This window comes from Aspergillus ambiguus (assembly GCF_047715705.1).
Source record: "Aspergillus ambiguus strain CBS 117.58 unplaced genomic scaffold BDV59scaffold_51, whole genome shotgun sequence".
NCBI classification, from domain to species: domain Eukaryota; kingdom Fungi; phylum Ascomycota; class Eurotiomycetes; order Eurotiales; family Aspergillaceae; genus Aspergillus; species Aspergillus ambiguus.
This window is the reverse complement of record NW_027395564.1, coordinates 26,003-40,971: the sequence shown is the minus strand read 5'-3', so window position 1 is coordinate 40,971 and position 14,969 is coordinate 26,003. Positions and strand designations below refer to the sequence as shown.

The window sequence follows — 14,969 nt, the reverse complement described above, 5'->3', positions numbered from 1 at the left end:
TGTGTATTTTGGACATTTCATGCTTCGTACCGTAACACGTCACAGCTACCTTACTCGACCCATCTCCATTATCTCTACGGCAGCGCAAAATATGTCGCGATGTATCTATCATTTGCAGATAAGCCCTTCCTGTTGAATGGAAGGTGCAGCCACCGAGGCTCCACGTAGGTCTAGCAATCCCAACCCATCCAAAATAACAAAAGAATACTATAACAGATAATCCAACCAGTGATAGGTCCCAACTAGGCCTGAGCGCTTTCATTTTATGACTAACAAGACTTGCGATCCACATTGAACTCATTTCATTTCTAAAGGATAAGTTCATTTACTCCTCGTCGATGGTCGCCTTGTAGGCCTCAGCATCCAGCAGACCATCCAGCTCCGCGGCATCGGTGACCTCGATCTCGGCGATCCAGGCGTCGGCCTCAGGGCTCTGGTTGATGAACTTGGCATTGTCCTCAAGGACAGCATTGCCCTTGACGACCTTTCCAGAAACGGGAGAAAGGACGTCCGAAGCAGACTTGACCGACTCGACGGCGCCGACGGGCTCACCGGGGCCAACCTCGAGGTCCGGTTCGGGGAGCTCGACGTAGACGACGTCACCAAGGGAGTGGGCGGCGTACTCCGTGATACCGATCTTAGCTGCAGAAGGCATTATCGTTAGACCGCTTCTTCAGGCGTGGTGATCTTCCATCTCACAGAGGGGAGCGGAGGGAAAACTAACCGGTCTTGCCGTTGTCGGCCAACTCGATCCATTCGTGGGACTCAGTGTACTTCTTCACCTCCACTGCAGGGCAGGAATGAAATAATTAGCACTTTCTCCCTATAATCCAGGATACCAATGGCCTCCTGAGTACAAAAATGAGGGTGTTCGTACAGAATGGGCTTTGGGAGAAGCTCCTGATACTTCCCCGCGGGAAACCCATTGCGGGCGAAACCCTGCGCGCGGCGGAGAGAGGGAGCTTCTGAGAAAGCACGCGCGAGGCGAAGGGGCGAATGGACCGGGCGACAGCAGACATTTTGGCTGGAGGTTGGAGAGAGAAGAGGGAAAGTGAAGTGAATTGGAAGGGGAAGAGGAAGAAGGAGGGAGATGGAGGAGAGAAGAAGTAGGAATTCAATCCGCGGAGAGATGATAGCGGATGCCAAGCGGTGGGCTGATAAGCGCGCTTGGGGCTCCCCGTCGGCCGCAGCGTCTCTCGGGAAAATCTCATCGCTTCATCCCGTCGTCAACTCTTCTCCGACGCCCTCTGGTCCCCACTCCCCCAGTCCATTGATGCGATGTTGTACGAGCTGATTGCCATTGTATGTGGTTTCTCGCATGGTCTCATTCCACCCTTGTTAGCTTTCTTTGCTAATTGCTATCTATCAGGTCCGTCCGGGTAGCCTCCATGAGGTCCGAGAGTACGTCACATCTTTCTTTCCACACCCCATTGCGACGACTTTGCCACGCCTCAATCTCATCTGCCATCGAAGCCTCCAACAAATGGACCCTGGATCTAACCTCACCCTGCAGGATCGCCCGTAATGCCGGCATTCAGGTCCTCCGGTCCGGCGGCGTAGTCCGCGGCTATACGAATTGGGGTACCTTCCGACTGCCCAAGCCCACGACGAAACACCAAGCCAGATACACCGAAGGCCAACATTTCATCATGCGCTTCGACGCGTCCGGCGCAGTGCAGACGGCCGTCCGGAGAACCCTCGGCCTCGATCCCCGGATGATCCGCTTCTCGGTGGTGAAGCTCGGCGACAAACTCGAAGAGATCAAGGATGTGGACGGAAAGGTCGAGTGGAACAACACCCGCAGCATTTCCGACTCGATCTAGAACAGCGCTCCTTCGATTGACATAGGTCGAATAGGGTGGTGAGAGTCGTGGTCGGTTCTTTCTAACTTTGGGTTACGTTTGGGTTTCGTGTATCATTATTGTGGCTATTCTGGGACGGGAGATGACATTGTACTATCATACCAGCATCGCGGGCGCATAATTTCTTTTGTTGCCGTTGGAATATACTATCAATCTGGGCTCTTTTCGATCCGCCTGCTTTATCACGTGACACGTATTGCCTGTCTTGTTTCCGCATACCTTAGGATATAGTTGCGCGGCGTACCGTGGCTTTGACTTAAGGGGGCCTAGATGTTTGATACACTTCTGGGTTCTTATCATGGCGCGACTATGGATTGGGGGCCGAACCCATAGGGGAACTCCGCGTTTTCGATTCAGCCGAGGTCCCTGGGTACGAACGAACCCCTGTCGGCGCTTATTTATCTTCCAGTCCCGATTCTCGCGTCAGGCGACAGCCATATATACGTGAGGTTTTGGGCTCTCTCAGCCCCCAGCTTTTGAACGACAGATCGAAGTAAATTTGCGTTATCCCTGTCTGGGTGGAGTAGTGTCCTCGTTGATCCAGGGTCCGTCTCTCGAAACCGTCTACGCAGCCGCTTCACCAACAGTACCAAGCAAGTCTACCATGCCATCTAAACATAAAGATACCGACTCTGATGGCGACGAACTGCACCATGCAATTTCATTTGTTGACTTGATGAGTCTCAAACAACTCGATAGTCCAGCCCATGCAAACGCCAACCCAGATGAACCGGAAAAGGTCGAGCGGTTCCAGTCTCTCGCACAGCCCTTCCCGCCTGGAGAGGGTGAGAGGGCGTTTGGGGGTCATGTCTATGCTCAGTCGGCATATGCAGCTTCGAAGACGGTGCCCAAAGGATTCGTCATCCATGTGTGTTTCATTCCCTCTGTTCACCATCACACTCTGACCGTGCCAACAACAGGACATGACGGGCTCATTTATCCTGCCGGGCCGGATAGATGTCCCGTACATCTTCACCGTCCGTCATCTACGGGATGGAAATGCGTACTGCAGCCGCGCTGTCGACGTCCGACAGGCCGGCAAGATCTGCTTTGCCAGTCTCTGCTCGTTCAAGCGAGACGAAAAGCAGAAATCATTCGGGCACCAGCCGATGTCAGCGCAGGAACGCTACCGGTCCATCCTTGGAGGGACGCGTCCTGAAGACCAGCCGCGCAGTCCTAGTGTGGACGTGGACTGGTGGATCGAGGCGATTCAGCAGGGAAACTTCTCGGAGCGGGAATTCCCTGGGCTGGATGTGCGGAAGGTCGACATGAAAGGATTCAACCTAACCGCGGATGTCCAACAGAATCCGGTCAAATATCGACAGCTGACCCAATACTCACTCAAGGGTTCCCCGGATAGCGATTCTACTTTGAGTCGGGAAGAACTGAAGCGCAGAGACCAGTCCGGGGAGTACGACAACCTGTATGCCTGTGCGCATATGTACTCCAGCGACAAGAATTCCTTGTTGCTGATCCCTCGCGCGCTGGGCCATACCGCGTGGACTGCGATGGCTAGTTTGTCCATCACGGTGGTGTTCCATGAGCATGGTGATGCACTACGGATGGTTAACTGGGATGAAACGACGGCCCAGGGAGAGGCGGAACCGTCGAAGAAATGGTTCATCCAGGAGGCTTGGTCACCCCGCTCTGGGGAAAATCGGGTGATCCATGAGAGTTGGTTATGGAGTCCAGATGGGAGATTGATGGCTACTAGCTACCAGGATGGTATGTTGCGACTAAAGGCCAGGGAGAAGCTATAGCATTTATGGCATGTATAGACATAGATTGTATAGATTTTGCATATGATTCCTTAGGTGACTGTCGCATACTTGACTAGTCTTGTGGGAAAACTGATAAGGATGTTGGATAAGTCGGGACCCGCTTCGACCTTCCCAAGAGAGAGGGCGGGCAGGTGACTTCTCCGCTCGAGTTGATTGGAATCCTGTTTTCCTTCAGCTGCACCTCAACATCACGCCAGTTCCTGCGATTCGACTCTCTGTCACCTCAGCATCAGCAATTTGAAAAGCACCAGTCCGTTCCAGCTTAGAACACATCTTGTGAGGCATCACGCAGGCTCGTCAGCGGTGATTTCCATCTTGAATCCTCCCAATCCACCCAAGCGCATCATATTGCATTTGTCGTGATGGCAGTCGAGGTCGTGCCGCTAACAGAAGCTGACATTCCCGGCGCAATCGAGGTGATCCAGCAAGCATTCGCCGACGATCCATATTTCAAGTGGGTCTTCGACTCCTCCCAGGTGAGTTCTAACCACCGCCACTACCGACAAGCATGTCAGCCCTATCGCAGATCCGTCCGCCTTAAGAGGGTACTCACAGACAAGGAAAGCTAACCCTTGTCGTCATCCCGGTCGCAATCGGGCCATGGCCGATTAGCGCTTCCGAGGGATTGAGGTTTCAACCAACAGTTTAACAAGCAAAGAAACTACGACTCTCTCGCAGCTCGGTGCCTGTGGGGAATCAATAACGCACTGTTCTATGTCGCCAAAGAAACCGCTTCTTCTTCCCTGAAAGGTGACAGGTCGTCCCGGGTTGTGGGCGTCTCGTGCTGGCTCCCGCCTCACCCGTCCGCAGAACCGGAAAGCTGGTACAGCTGGATTCAAGGCTGGGTGCTGTCCTTCCGACAAGGCTTGAACAACCTCCGCCACCGGGGTCGGGGTGGTTTGAACTCGCGGCGCTACTGGATCTGGAAGGAACGTCAGCATGAGGCGCAGAGTGCGATCTGGGATGACCCCCGGGGGTACTATTTCTGCAACATCGTTGCTGTCAGCCCTGCTGCCCAGGGAGGTGGCATTGGGCGGAAGCTGTTTGAGATTGTCTCGGACCGGGCGGGCAAGGAGGGGATGAAATGTTACCTGGAGAGCTCAAGGAACGTGCCCAACGTGCAAATCTATGAGAAAATGGGCTACACTATGAAGCGAGAGATGGAATGCAGAGACGGAGATGATGTCTGCATGGTGCGTGCTGCTGTTTCCTCACCTAGACCCTTTTGTTTGTTTGTCATGCTGATGGAGTGCAGCTGTATTGCATGGTGCGGGAACCGAAGTCGAAGATTTGAGGATCTGGCAGTCGACGCGGGTCTAATGACGAATAGGGTCGGTTCGTTTTTGACCGCAACGGCAGGCATGCGGGATGGTTCGTAAGGTAAAGTATCTTTCAGCTATTGTTTCAAACCGGTACTTTATCTGGACGACAAGAATGCCAGAAATGTCCGGTTTTCCTGTCGCCTTCCTTGCTAACCGGCATAGTAAAACGAGGATAGTATACGCCGTAGCCAAGATTTGTCCTCAGCGGCATAAAGAACAACCAATCTGATCCCGTATGGTATGTCATCTGGACATTACTCACGGACATCACTATACCACGCACAGCATCATAGCGAGATAGAAACCAGTAATAACCCATGCAAACCCGCTTTCACTCACCATAGCATACGTGCTCAAATGACAGTATCCCGCACGTACTTACGCAAGATGTGGTTTACCAAGCTCGAGCATTCGTCTACGTTTAAGCGAACGCAATGGCCAACGCACACCTGTCAGAAAGCAGCGGCGACACCAAGGCTGTCAGATGTCGGGGTCAGGCGTGTGCATCGTCCGCTCTAGCCAAATGCTACTGCGTGGATTATATTGGATTGGACGAGTTTAAACTGACGTGGCCTGGAGTTTAGCTGCCGTAGTAGTGACAGGGTATTTACCGGCTTTCCCGTATAGGCAGGTGCAGAACACATTCCCGCTGATCAACAGGTATTTCCCTTTGAAAGCAACGAAGGCGGCATCACTAGAAGCGCATCTTATCACCATGATGAAACTCGTACGAATCCAACACGGCTTCATTCCGAGAAAGGACTTCCAGATCCGGAGTCTACCTCCGTATGAGATTCCCTCCATTTCGTTGGCTCTAAGAAAGATCTGACGTGTTCTAGATCGATTCGGTTGGGGCATGAGGAGCTCTCATGAACTGTCATGTAATGACTCGCAGGAGGGTCGGATTTGTCCGTTGCGTCGATGCTTCTACACCAAGACCCTCACCCCATGCGCGCAGGCTAATCATCCGATGAATCCCCATCCCGCCGCTAATTTTCCGGTCCGAGCTGATAAGGACTGCCGGAGTCTCCCAGATGCCAACTGCCGTACATTCCTGCATCTAACAGATAAGTTCCTGCTGGCATTTCTCGGAAGCTTGTGAAAAGAGGCTCTCCGAGGCGGAGCCCTCAACTAGCAGGCTAGCTTCGCGTAGTTCGGTTTCACGTTTGCTTTCGTTTATTCCTCCGACACACTGTTCGGGAACTAGGTTTTACTCGACCGCCCGGGGGCAAGACCGATTGCGATCCTTTTTTTTTTTTTGTTCTTCCGAAACTCCTCGTTGGGTCACAGTGACAGCTGGGAAAGATGCGACGGGCAGTCACATGGCGCGCGTAACGAAATGAACGCCATGTACGCAGTACTAGGTATATCTGAGGAAATATAGGAATGATATTGCGACAAGCGAAGCTGTCACATCGGCACCTGCATAAGTGTGCATCGAAACCGTGGGTCCACGAGCAAACAGGGAACACGACAGTCATAGAGATTAGGGTGATTCGACGTCTGGGAGTGGGAATGACGCCGGCAATTTCTCCCGGCCCCTAGTTCGGTACTGGATCGTGACCCTAGTTCGTACTCGACACGGCCTAAAAATCGGGCCACTGTGCGCAATACAGCGTTTGGAGTAGACGGCCATGCTGATCCGATGTTTTCGGTACCGGGGATAGTCATTTATGTGGGATGTGTTGCGAACTGCGCTCGGAGACAGGAGCACATCTGCCCACTGGACGAGTAGGTCCCTTCCAGGTCCAGCGTCATCGACTGCCCCGCCTCGTTCGTGAATGCTCTTTTATTTGATCAGTATCGGCGAGAATGTACCCTGCGCGCCCTGTGTTCAGCATACATTAAGCACCACAGGTGAATCCACTTACATGGGGACGTTTGATTTTACTCGTACCCAACCAATTATAAATGTCCTAGGATCGAAGGATATAAACGTCCGTGGCCAATAACTAAGCTAGTCAGGGGCAAAATGGCTCAGTACTCCGTACTTATGGCGCCTTTCTACTCCGTAAGGTACTTACTGGGCATTGTTTACTAGGTCCGTACGACGGTCCAGCGGTCAATAAAGAACCAAAATATAATGAAGTCTACATAGTATGGTGCACGTTTAGGGTGTATGGTTCTCCTGGCTGTGGGGAGGGGAATAAACTACGCAGTACATAGCGTGCACCATGCACCTTAGTTCTGGGTACACTACAGGCTCTAGCCGACGGGTAATTCGGGTCTTGTCCAAGGGTAAAAAGGAAGCTGTTTTTAACCGTGCAGTTTAATCAACCTGTTTGAACAGGGGCCTAGCAAATGAATCATCAGCAAAAGGTTGGAATTCTTCTGTTGGCTTGGGAGGGAAAAAAAAGGAAAGCCACGGCAATTTATTTCACATGAAGTCACCATGGTGTCAGAAAGACGCTTGGATCGGCAGCGTCACGCCATGCAACTGGGCGGGAGAGTCCCTGGGAGCTTCTCCATCCGGTAATCAATCCTAGCGTATAGGACGCCGACGATGTTATGGTTCAGATTCGGTATCCTACTGAGTCAGTGAGCACCCACTACGACAGCGCCCACCTGGGCCGGTGCCATTGTGGCCTAAGAAAACTTGAGAACACCGTGTAATGGCGTGTCATGCTCCATTACCTGTTCTAATGCCGAGAAAAAGACAAAGAGTAATGGAGGGGAGACCCCTAAACGTTTGTATAACTCCAGGATCTTATGAGACTCCTGGACAACTAAAATAAAATGACCTAGCCGAACAGGGATCAAAGATCGACAACTAAGGTGTCGGTTCTCGTTGCATCCATCTTGCCAGAACTTATAGGGAAAAGTTTACTTGTCCTTAGGATGTTTCTTCCCCGTTCCCCACTCCCTCGATACCGAATTGTTCGGGCGAAAGGGTGGAGAACAGCCTAAGATCTCTCGAGCTGCAGACAGACCGCCCTGTCGTGCGTTCTGAATGTCGTAGATACTTTCTCCGTGCTAGCGAGTAGTGTTGTGGACCGTAGCGTTCGACAACTCAAACCCTGCAGGCTGCAGCAAATGCAGATTCGGCCCGAGGGTGGGCTGAGCCAGAAACAAAGCAACGAGTTGACGTCTCTAGCCTGGATTGACGAGCGGTTGCTTGAAGATGCAAGATATCAGGTTGATGTACTGTTTTTTTTTTTTTTTTTTTTTTTTTTTTTTTTTTTTTTTTTTGGCAGACTGTACGCAGTACGTAGTACGGCGTAATTCCTCCCGCACGTCGCGGGGCATGAATGGGCTGTCAAACCGGATCCAAATGGATCTCCACCTGGGGGCAGAGAGGTTGGTCTCCGTGTCGACGGGTGGATTGGGCCTACCTCCTGTGCTGTCCTCCCCCGTGTGAGATCCCTGTCTAGTGTCCAGTGGAATTTCCAGCTTCTGCATCTGCATCGCCCCCAGCGGATGTGTGTAACCACGGCTTGTCGCGGCTTCTGACAACCGGAGCCACATGGGGGCTGGAGCCGGAGAGGCCGCGAGGCCGCGACACCATCAGGTTCAGGAGCGTTTCTCGAGTCATGGTTAATGAATTATGGGACCCGAAGGTGGCGCATGGAGAGACATAGCAAATACTCCGTACCGTTGAAGCCTGACAGCAGGGGAAATAGATTCCAACGGATGTTTTCCGCCCTCGTACCTAGGGGCCTCCGATACACGAAAGGCCCATCAGAGGTCCGATCAGATAACCCTGGCTTAGACCCCAGGCGTGTCGAAATATCCGTGCGACCAGCATGCAGGCGGGTGGGATGAGCAAAAATCGCATGAAAAGTCAGAGAAAAAAAAGGCAGAAACAAAATGAAAATAAACCAAAAAAAAAATTAATAAATAAATCAGCCTAGTCAGGACGGCGCACGCCCAATCATTCTCTCCCTTATTATTTATTTTCTCATTAATTACCTTTCATCTCTCGGCCGGTCACTTTAGGGCGGCGTGTGAGCACAGACGTCATCTGGACCCCCGTAGATGCAGGACGATATCCGCTTGGCAGGCAACGGTGTCTCCGGCCATTGTGTTCTAGCAGAAGACAGCACACGGACTCGATAAATGCCCTCCCTTGATGGTGTTGCCTCTGGGCTTTTAGAATAATTAGCAGCGACATTGGCTGAATGGGGGCGAGGAGGGGGTCAAGGCGTTCTGTGTAGCGTTCGTCGGGTTCCGCGCCGATGATTTGCCCGGCAGTAGCAGATGTGCGCGCTCCATTGCGAGTCGTTCCGGGGCAGCTTTGAGGAGACAGTCTCAGACACTAGTTTTACCGGCATGTGATGGTGATTTATGCTGCTGATAGTGCGAGGCCAGGTCATGATGGTGGTGCGATTTACGCGTCTAGAGCCCGGGGCTCAGGCAGCAGATACAATCGTGAGTGAGGGGGCGCGGTGATTCTCCCCTCATATGATTCTTTCTCGGATATGAAGTGTGAAGCAGATGTCCGTCCATTTGTGGATTTGGATAGGCGAAAAGTCGGTCACGGTCTAGTAATGCCAGCTTTTTGCTAACTCCATTCGACACCGTGTATACATGATATACGAGAATACAGGAGATTTTTGGTCTGTGTTTTTTTCCGGCTTTAATTTTGTAGACGAGGGGAATCCGGATATCGAAACAGGGCGGGGGGGGAAATGTTTATAAGACACCCAAGAAGTTAAAAAATGAAAATGAAGAAAATAAAAGAAATTCCAAAGCTCCCAAACATAAAGGTGTATATAGCATATATCAAAGACCCGTCGGACATCATCGAGATATCAGGGACGGGTGCTCGCTGGAATAGAACAGATAGTCGTTTCGAATTCGTAAAGATTATCATCTTCAAGCGCACCCAGACCGAGATCGGTGGACTCCTGGGCTCACTGTCGGCTCAGGCCGCAACAACGGACGGTAGAATGCGAAGAGGGTTTTTCAGTCCGAGGTAGACTGATAATGTAGGTCGGGAGAAATCGACTCGGGATATGCGACTCAACAACAAAGTCGACAAGTCCCTACCACAACAATAAACCGATCGTGAGGGCTTTCGGGGCATCGATTCGCTTTCGTGCCATCCCCGTTGTCTATGGAAGTCCGAATGATGTGGACGCTGGGCTCCCGACAGGTGCTGTAGATATAGTAGTTTTTGAAATAGTTGCACATCTTTTGCCGCATGAACGCTATCCGTCAATCTGGGTGGGGAAAGAGAGAGGAGGATATGTCGGGATCTGTTTCGATTTCTTCGAAGAGGATAAGAAAATCTGGTATGTAGGCGGAAGGGAGGATGTGCAGGAGCCAGTAGACGTATGATTTTTCAATGTCGGAGCAGTCCCAAAGGATGGACAGAAAAGGAGTGATGTCAACAGAAGTTGGCGGCACTTTTCAAGTTAAATCGAAAGGAGAATGATATACTTTATGCTCCCCATGGCGGGCCGTTACAGAAGCGTGTTTGCCAGTAGATTCTCCATCGTAGGTTGGCGATTATCACAGGCCAGTTATTACAGTAGAGTTAGACAGGGGATTGCAGGAGTAATTAATAAGGGGAGACGATAATAATTGTCAAAGGGCGGAAAGAAATAAAAAATCAGATAGAATAAAATAAAATGAAATAAAAACAAACCAAAATAATGAGTAGTATTAATAAATCAACAAATAAATAAAATGAAATAATAATTATATGAAAATGGAGCACAACACTCCACGAACCATGGCCATTCGGTATCTTCCCACTCCAACACCCACACCCTGCGTCATCCAAAGAGACCAAAAAAGAAAAAGGAAAAAAGACTAACCCCCCTGGTACCGGTACAAATGCGGGTCCACCATCCTAGAGCGTCATCGGAACTGCAACAGCCTAAAGATTAATGCCGCGGTTGCTAAGTTTGCAGGAGCAGCGTCCCACTATCCTCCGGAGACGACCCAGTTGGGGTACTATCTTGAAACTGATCGGGTCAATGGGAGATCGACACGGTCCCTCGCAGCCGTTGATGGTTGACTTGCACGTGGCGCTAGTCAGGATCTTCATGCATGAGTAACTGGTGCTATTACGGCGACGGAGGGAAATGAGCCACCGGAAAGGAGACGAACTAGATGGAGGCGCTGACGAGGAGGTCAAACGATGTTGGAGGAGTGTCGTTGGGCGTCACGGTAAGAGACAGCGGAGTCTCGGAAACAATCATGCCGGCATAAAGCCTATTGGCCAGATCAACACCATCTGGATGATCCCGAGAAGAGCAGCAGAAGGGGCCATGATCACAGGTTAGGTATATGGGGGAAATCGTAAGTTTGCTAGTCCCGGTAGACGTAAAGACAGGCCGATGTCTATTGGACAGCCCTGGGGGTTGACGGAAGTTGTGGTGTTCAAGCCACGTCCTCTGCCTCCGCTTGCAACGATCCCTAGACTTCTCCGTTCAGTCGTTGTCTGGAGCCGAAGGAAAACCCACAGGAAAATTAGATTAAAGGACGCTACGCCGCTTCGTTAGCGCGGGATCTCTTCGTCCTTCTCGAGAATACAAGCATCAATACATGGCGAAGGCAGCAGGTCGTTTTAATTACCAAGGGGTCATAGTATGCGAGATCCCTGAGGTTAGTATCCGAGATAGGCCAGGAGCTAGTAGTACCATGGAACCCTGGGAGACACAACCGAGTTTAGGGCTTCCAGGATGAGTCCGGAGAGCGGTAGTCTTCTCCGTGCCTGATCCACCATGGGACCGAATTGCTAAACTATGGAACTTTGTTTCCGTCTTCTGGAACATTTGGTACACTCTGGAATGCGAACGGTAGTCTACGCACCTTCTACCCCACCCGGATACTAAGAAACTTAATCCTACGACACACATCTTGCGTTCCTTTCAGGATGAAAAAAAATCTATCCGATGGAGAATACAAGCATCCAGGAAGAAACCGACCGCTACTGATAGGCAGCATCCATTCCCGTTCGAGGGAACTGATATTGCATACGTAAGCTATCAGTCGACCAGGGGAGGCATCGGGCGCCAAGAGATTGATGAAGATTTTTCCCCTCGTTCGAACTTAAATAGATAAAACATTAGGGATTGGTGGATCACTCCATATTCCCCCATGCTGAGACGTGTCCACTAATATATCATACTGCTGTAGTCCGATGCTTCGGTCCTTTCAGTTTGCGTCAAAGTCAAAAAAGAGACCACAAGGAATTCAACACCCTTGTTATATCTAACTTTGCCATTATTAGTGGTTGATACACGAGACATTAATCATTAAACATCTCACGATCCCTGTGATGTGCCCATGGTGCAATCGTGAGGGATCAGGCGTTCAGATTCGTTCGGGAGACATGCGTTCTGCGAGATGCGGATAGATCGGCGTTGTTGGAGGCATCTGGTTCCTTTGGGGCGGATTTATACATAATTTTCAAGCGGAAAAGTCGGCAGGCACCTTTATTTCGAGCAGGGACGGGAGGCTTGTCTATCTGCTTTACGGGGCGCGGAAAAACCGTGTTCAACAAAAGCTTCTACAAGGTGCCGTACGGGGTGCGGCGCATGGTGTCTCCGTGTAATTTTTTTAGTGGACAAAGTCCGGCAGCCTAAAGTGGGGCATCCAACCTCCATCTTTTTACACACCTTCATCTCGAAGCATGCTCTTTAGGTCCCCTGAACTTTCGAGAAGGATTCGTGCCGCCGCGAGGGAGATCTATGCACCAAATCGAGGGCGAATGGAAGGACTAAGAGCCGCATTGGCTACCTTCTTCTGGCTAGCCTACGCGAAGCATCGGTTTTCTTAGAAGACATAGGGGAATATTTTAGAGAAAGATCAGTAAAGCTCCGCCATGGTTGAGATAAACAGCCTTCCATATCCGGTCTAGCGTCTCGTTTAGGTCCGGGGAATCACCACTAGTCCACATTGGGTACTAGTGCACCTCGTGATCCTCGATCTCGCGTACGACCAAAAAACCTCGTCAGATGGTGATTGTGCTGCAGCGGTACCGACTGTCGCCTTCTCTGCCGGCTCCTGGACCCCGATTTATCGGCACATACACAGAGTATACCAACCCCTGCAGGTTTCTCTTCGGTGACCGAACGGGAGAGGGTTCTGTTTGGCTCAGGAGTAACCCAGTTCTCCATCCGTCGTTGTGGAGACGGGGTTGGATCCGCTCAACTCCATATCAACCGTCCAACGATCCAAACACTCAATAAACATATCTTCATATCTTGCCCGACCGGAAGGATGGGGTTTGGGAATTTCGACTCGATTTGCCGAAAGGCAGCCCTGCCATTATGCTCCCTCGTTGGTCCTGCCTCGTCCATCTCAGGGTCAACCGGCATCATCCCGAATTGTTATGCACGGAATATCGAATTGGCCAACACGATCATCTTCGAAGGCGCTGCCTCCTTCATACACATCATCGCCCTCGGAATGACAGTGATCATGATTCTACATGTTCGGTCCAAGTTCACCGCTGTCGGTACGTCTCCCTTTCCCCAGTCCGATATTGCTATTCTCATCACTAACGGTACGCTGTTGAAACTCAGGCCGTAAGGAGATTATCACCTTCTTTTACATCTACATGCTTCTTACTATGTGCTCCCTTGTTATCGATGCGGGTGTTGTCCCTCCAAGAAGTGATCCGTTTCCCTATTTTGTCGCCGTACAGAATGGATTGGCGTCCGCGCTGTGTACCTGCCTTCTTGTCAACGGTTTTGTAGGCTTTCAGCTCTACGAAGATGGGACCGCTCTGTCAGTTTGGCTGCTTCGGGTGACTTCCACCATCATGTTTGCGGTCTCGTTCTTGGTTTCTCTCTTGACTTTCAAGTCATGGGGCGGCCTCAGCCCAACCAATACCGTGGGCATGTTCGTGGTCTTGTACATCCTAAACGCGATATGCATAGCGGTGTATCTAGTCATGCAGCTGCTACTGGTTATGAACACCCTCGAAGATCGCTGGCCTCTGGGCCATATTGCATTTGGGCTCCTTGTTTTCATCTGTGGACAAGTCCTCCTCTACGGCTTCAGTGACACCATCTGTGACAATGTCCAACATTACCTGGATGGTCTATTTTTTGCGACCTTCTGCAATCTGTTGGCTGTAATGATGGTCTATAAGGTTGGGTGGCCCTGTGTTTCTTTTGGTCGTCGGTCCAGACTCTCCACGAAAAAGACAGCTAACACCGCCTCTAGTTCTGGGATTACATCACAAAGGAGGATCTCGAATTCTCGGTGGGCATCAAACCCAATACATGGGAAGTGAAGGAGCTTCTTCCAGATGAAGACCGTCGCGCAACTGTCTATCAAGACACGAACTCGGAATATGCCGGAAGCATGTATCATCACCGCGCGTCGACGACATATAATGGCCACAATTATTGATGTGCATCTCCTCCCCCTCTGGACGGTGGGATCCCAACACTTCCCCCCTCCTTTCCAAATGGGTATGCGCTTGATGCCCAACGAAGCCTTTGCTGTTAGCCACGCTTATGTTGGTTTACTATACGTGTACGACATTACTTGATTTTCTGGGAGTTTTGAGTTTGCTGACTTGACATTCTTCTCTGCTTTGCTATTCCATGCATCGGTGCTCCATCAGCGATTCATGCAGTTTGTGTTATCATTCGCCATTAGCATTTACGCCTGCATTGGGTTGTGTATTCTGTAAATATTCCACAATGAATCAATCCCACCCCGGGAAAGAATCCCGGCATTTGATTAAACTTTTACCCACTTGTCATGTAGTTCAAGGATATTCTGCAGTTCTTCTCGTTTCCGCGACTGGCGGTTGAACCAACTAAATGGAGAATGACCGCGGTGAAACATGTCGGTTCTCTTCCACAGGCAGGTCTCTTGGCTCCAGATTGTGAAAGAAGATACTAATGACAATTTTGACCAGTGCCTCGGTTAAACTCCGTGACATGTCTGCGCGGACGCTTTGGCGACAGAGTCCCTGCCGTGGCTGCTAACTCGCGAGGGAAACCATTTCCGCCTCTATGCAGCCCCGTCCTCACGGCTAGCCCAATGTGGAGTCGACTGAACCCGCAGAAGTACGCGGTAGACTCTCCGTG

The 14,969-nt window shown here is 50.9% G+C and overlaps 4 protein-coding genes across 4 annotated transcripts; 3 read left to right on the top strand and 1 right to left on the bottom strand.

Moving 5' to 3' along the window:
- Window positions 1-2: 2 nt before the first annotated feature.
- BDV59DRAFT_187955 (glycine decarboxylase subunit H) lies at window positions 3-1,083 on the bottom strand. The gene is made up of 3 exons (XM_073691317.1): window positions 878-1,083; window positions 725-787; window positions 3-642 (listed from the first exon to the last, which is right to left on the bottom strand). The coding sequence occupies exons 1-3, from the start codon at window positions 1,017-1,019 to the stop codon at window positions 326-328; spliced, it is 522 nt and encodes a 173-aa protein (XP_073543482.1). The 5' UTR covers window positions 1,020-1,083; the 3' UTR covers window positions 3-325.
- Window positions 1,084-1,219: 136 nt separating this feature from the next.
- Window positions 1,220-2,031, top strand: BDV59DRAFT_187954 (mitochondrial 37S ribosomal protein bS6m). The gene is made up of 3 exons (XM_073691316.1): window positions 1,220-1,302; window positions 1,370-1,401; window positions 1,514-2,031. Exons 1-3 carry the CDS (start codon window positions 1,279-1,281, stop codon window positions 1,821-1,823), a joined length of 366 nt encoding a protein of 121 aa, XP_073543481.1. The 5' UTR covers window positions 1,220-1,278; the 3' UTR covers window positions 1,824-2,031.
- A 435-nt stretch (window positions 2,032-2,466) lies between these two features.
- Window positions 2,467-4,937, top strand: BDV59DRAFT_196216 (thioesterase-like superfamily-domain-containing protein; the record flags this gene model as incomplete). The annotated part of the gene is made up of 6 exons (XM_073692683.1): window positions 2,467-2,730; window positions 2,783-3,587; window positions 3,700-3,703; window positions 3,936-4,119; window positions 4,288-4,827; window positions 4,899-4,937. The coding sequence occupies 6 exons, from the start codon at window positions 2,467-2,469 to the stop codon at window positions 4,935-4,937; spliced, it is 1,836 nt and encodes a 611-aa protein (XP_073543480.1).
- A 7,960-nt stretch (window positions 4,938-12,897) lies between these two features.
- On the top strand, window positions 12,898-14,176 carry BDV59DRAFT_187925 (chitin synthase export chaperone; the record flags this gene model as incomplete). The annotated part of the gene is made up of 3 exons (XM_073691315.1): window positions 12,898-13,378; window positions 13,446-14,017; window positions 14,092-14,176. Coding segments are annotated over exons 1-3 (870 nt in total), but the record flags the coding sequence as incomplete, so codon positions are not given.
- Between the last annotated feature and the right edge of the window lie 793 nt (window positions 14,177-14,969).

Excerpts from the sequence above, each read along its gene's own strand:
- BDV59DRAFT_187954 (XM_073691316.1), top strand. The coding sequence starts at position 1,279 with ATGTTGTACGAGCTGATTGCCATT. Across the intron at positions 1,303-1,369 it reads TGTACGAGCTGATTGCCATT|GTCCGTCCGGGTAGCCTCCA; the intron begins GTATGTGGTTTC and ends GCTATCTATCAG. Across the intron at positions 1,402-1,513 it reads AGCCTCCATGAGGTCCGAGA|GATCGCCCGTAATGCCGGCA; the intron begins GTACGTCACATC and ends CTCACCCTGCAG.
- BDV59DRAFT_187955 (XM_073691317.1), bottom strand. The coding sequence starts at position 1,019 with ATGTCTGCTGTCGCCCGGTCCATTCGCCCCTTCGCCTCGCGCGTGCTT. Across the intron at positions 788-877 it reads CTTCTCCCAAAGCCCATTCT|TGGAGGTGAAGAAGTACACT; the intron begins GTACGAACACCC and ends CCTGCCCTGCAG. Across the intron at positions 643-724 it reads GGCCGACAACGGCAAGACCG|CTAAGATCGGTATCACGGAG; the intron begins GTTAGTTTTCCC and ends TGCCTTCTGCAG.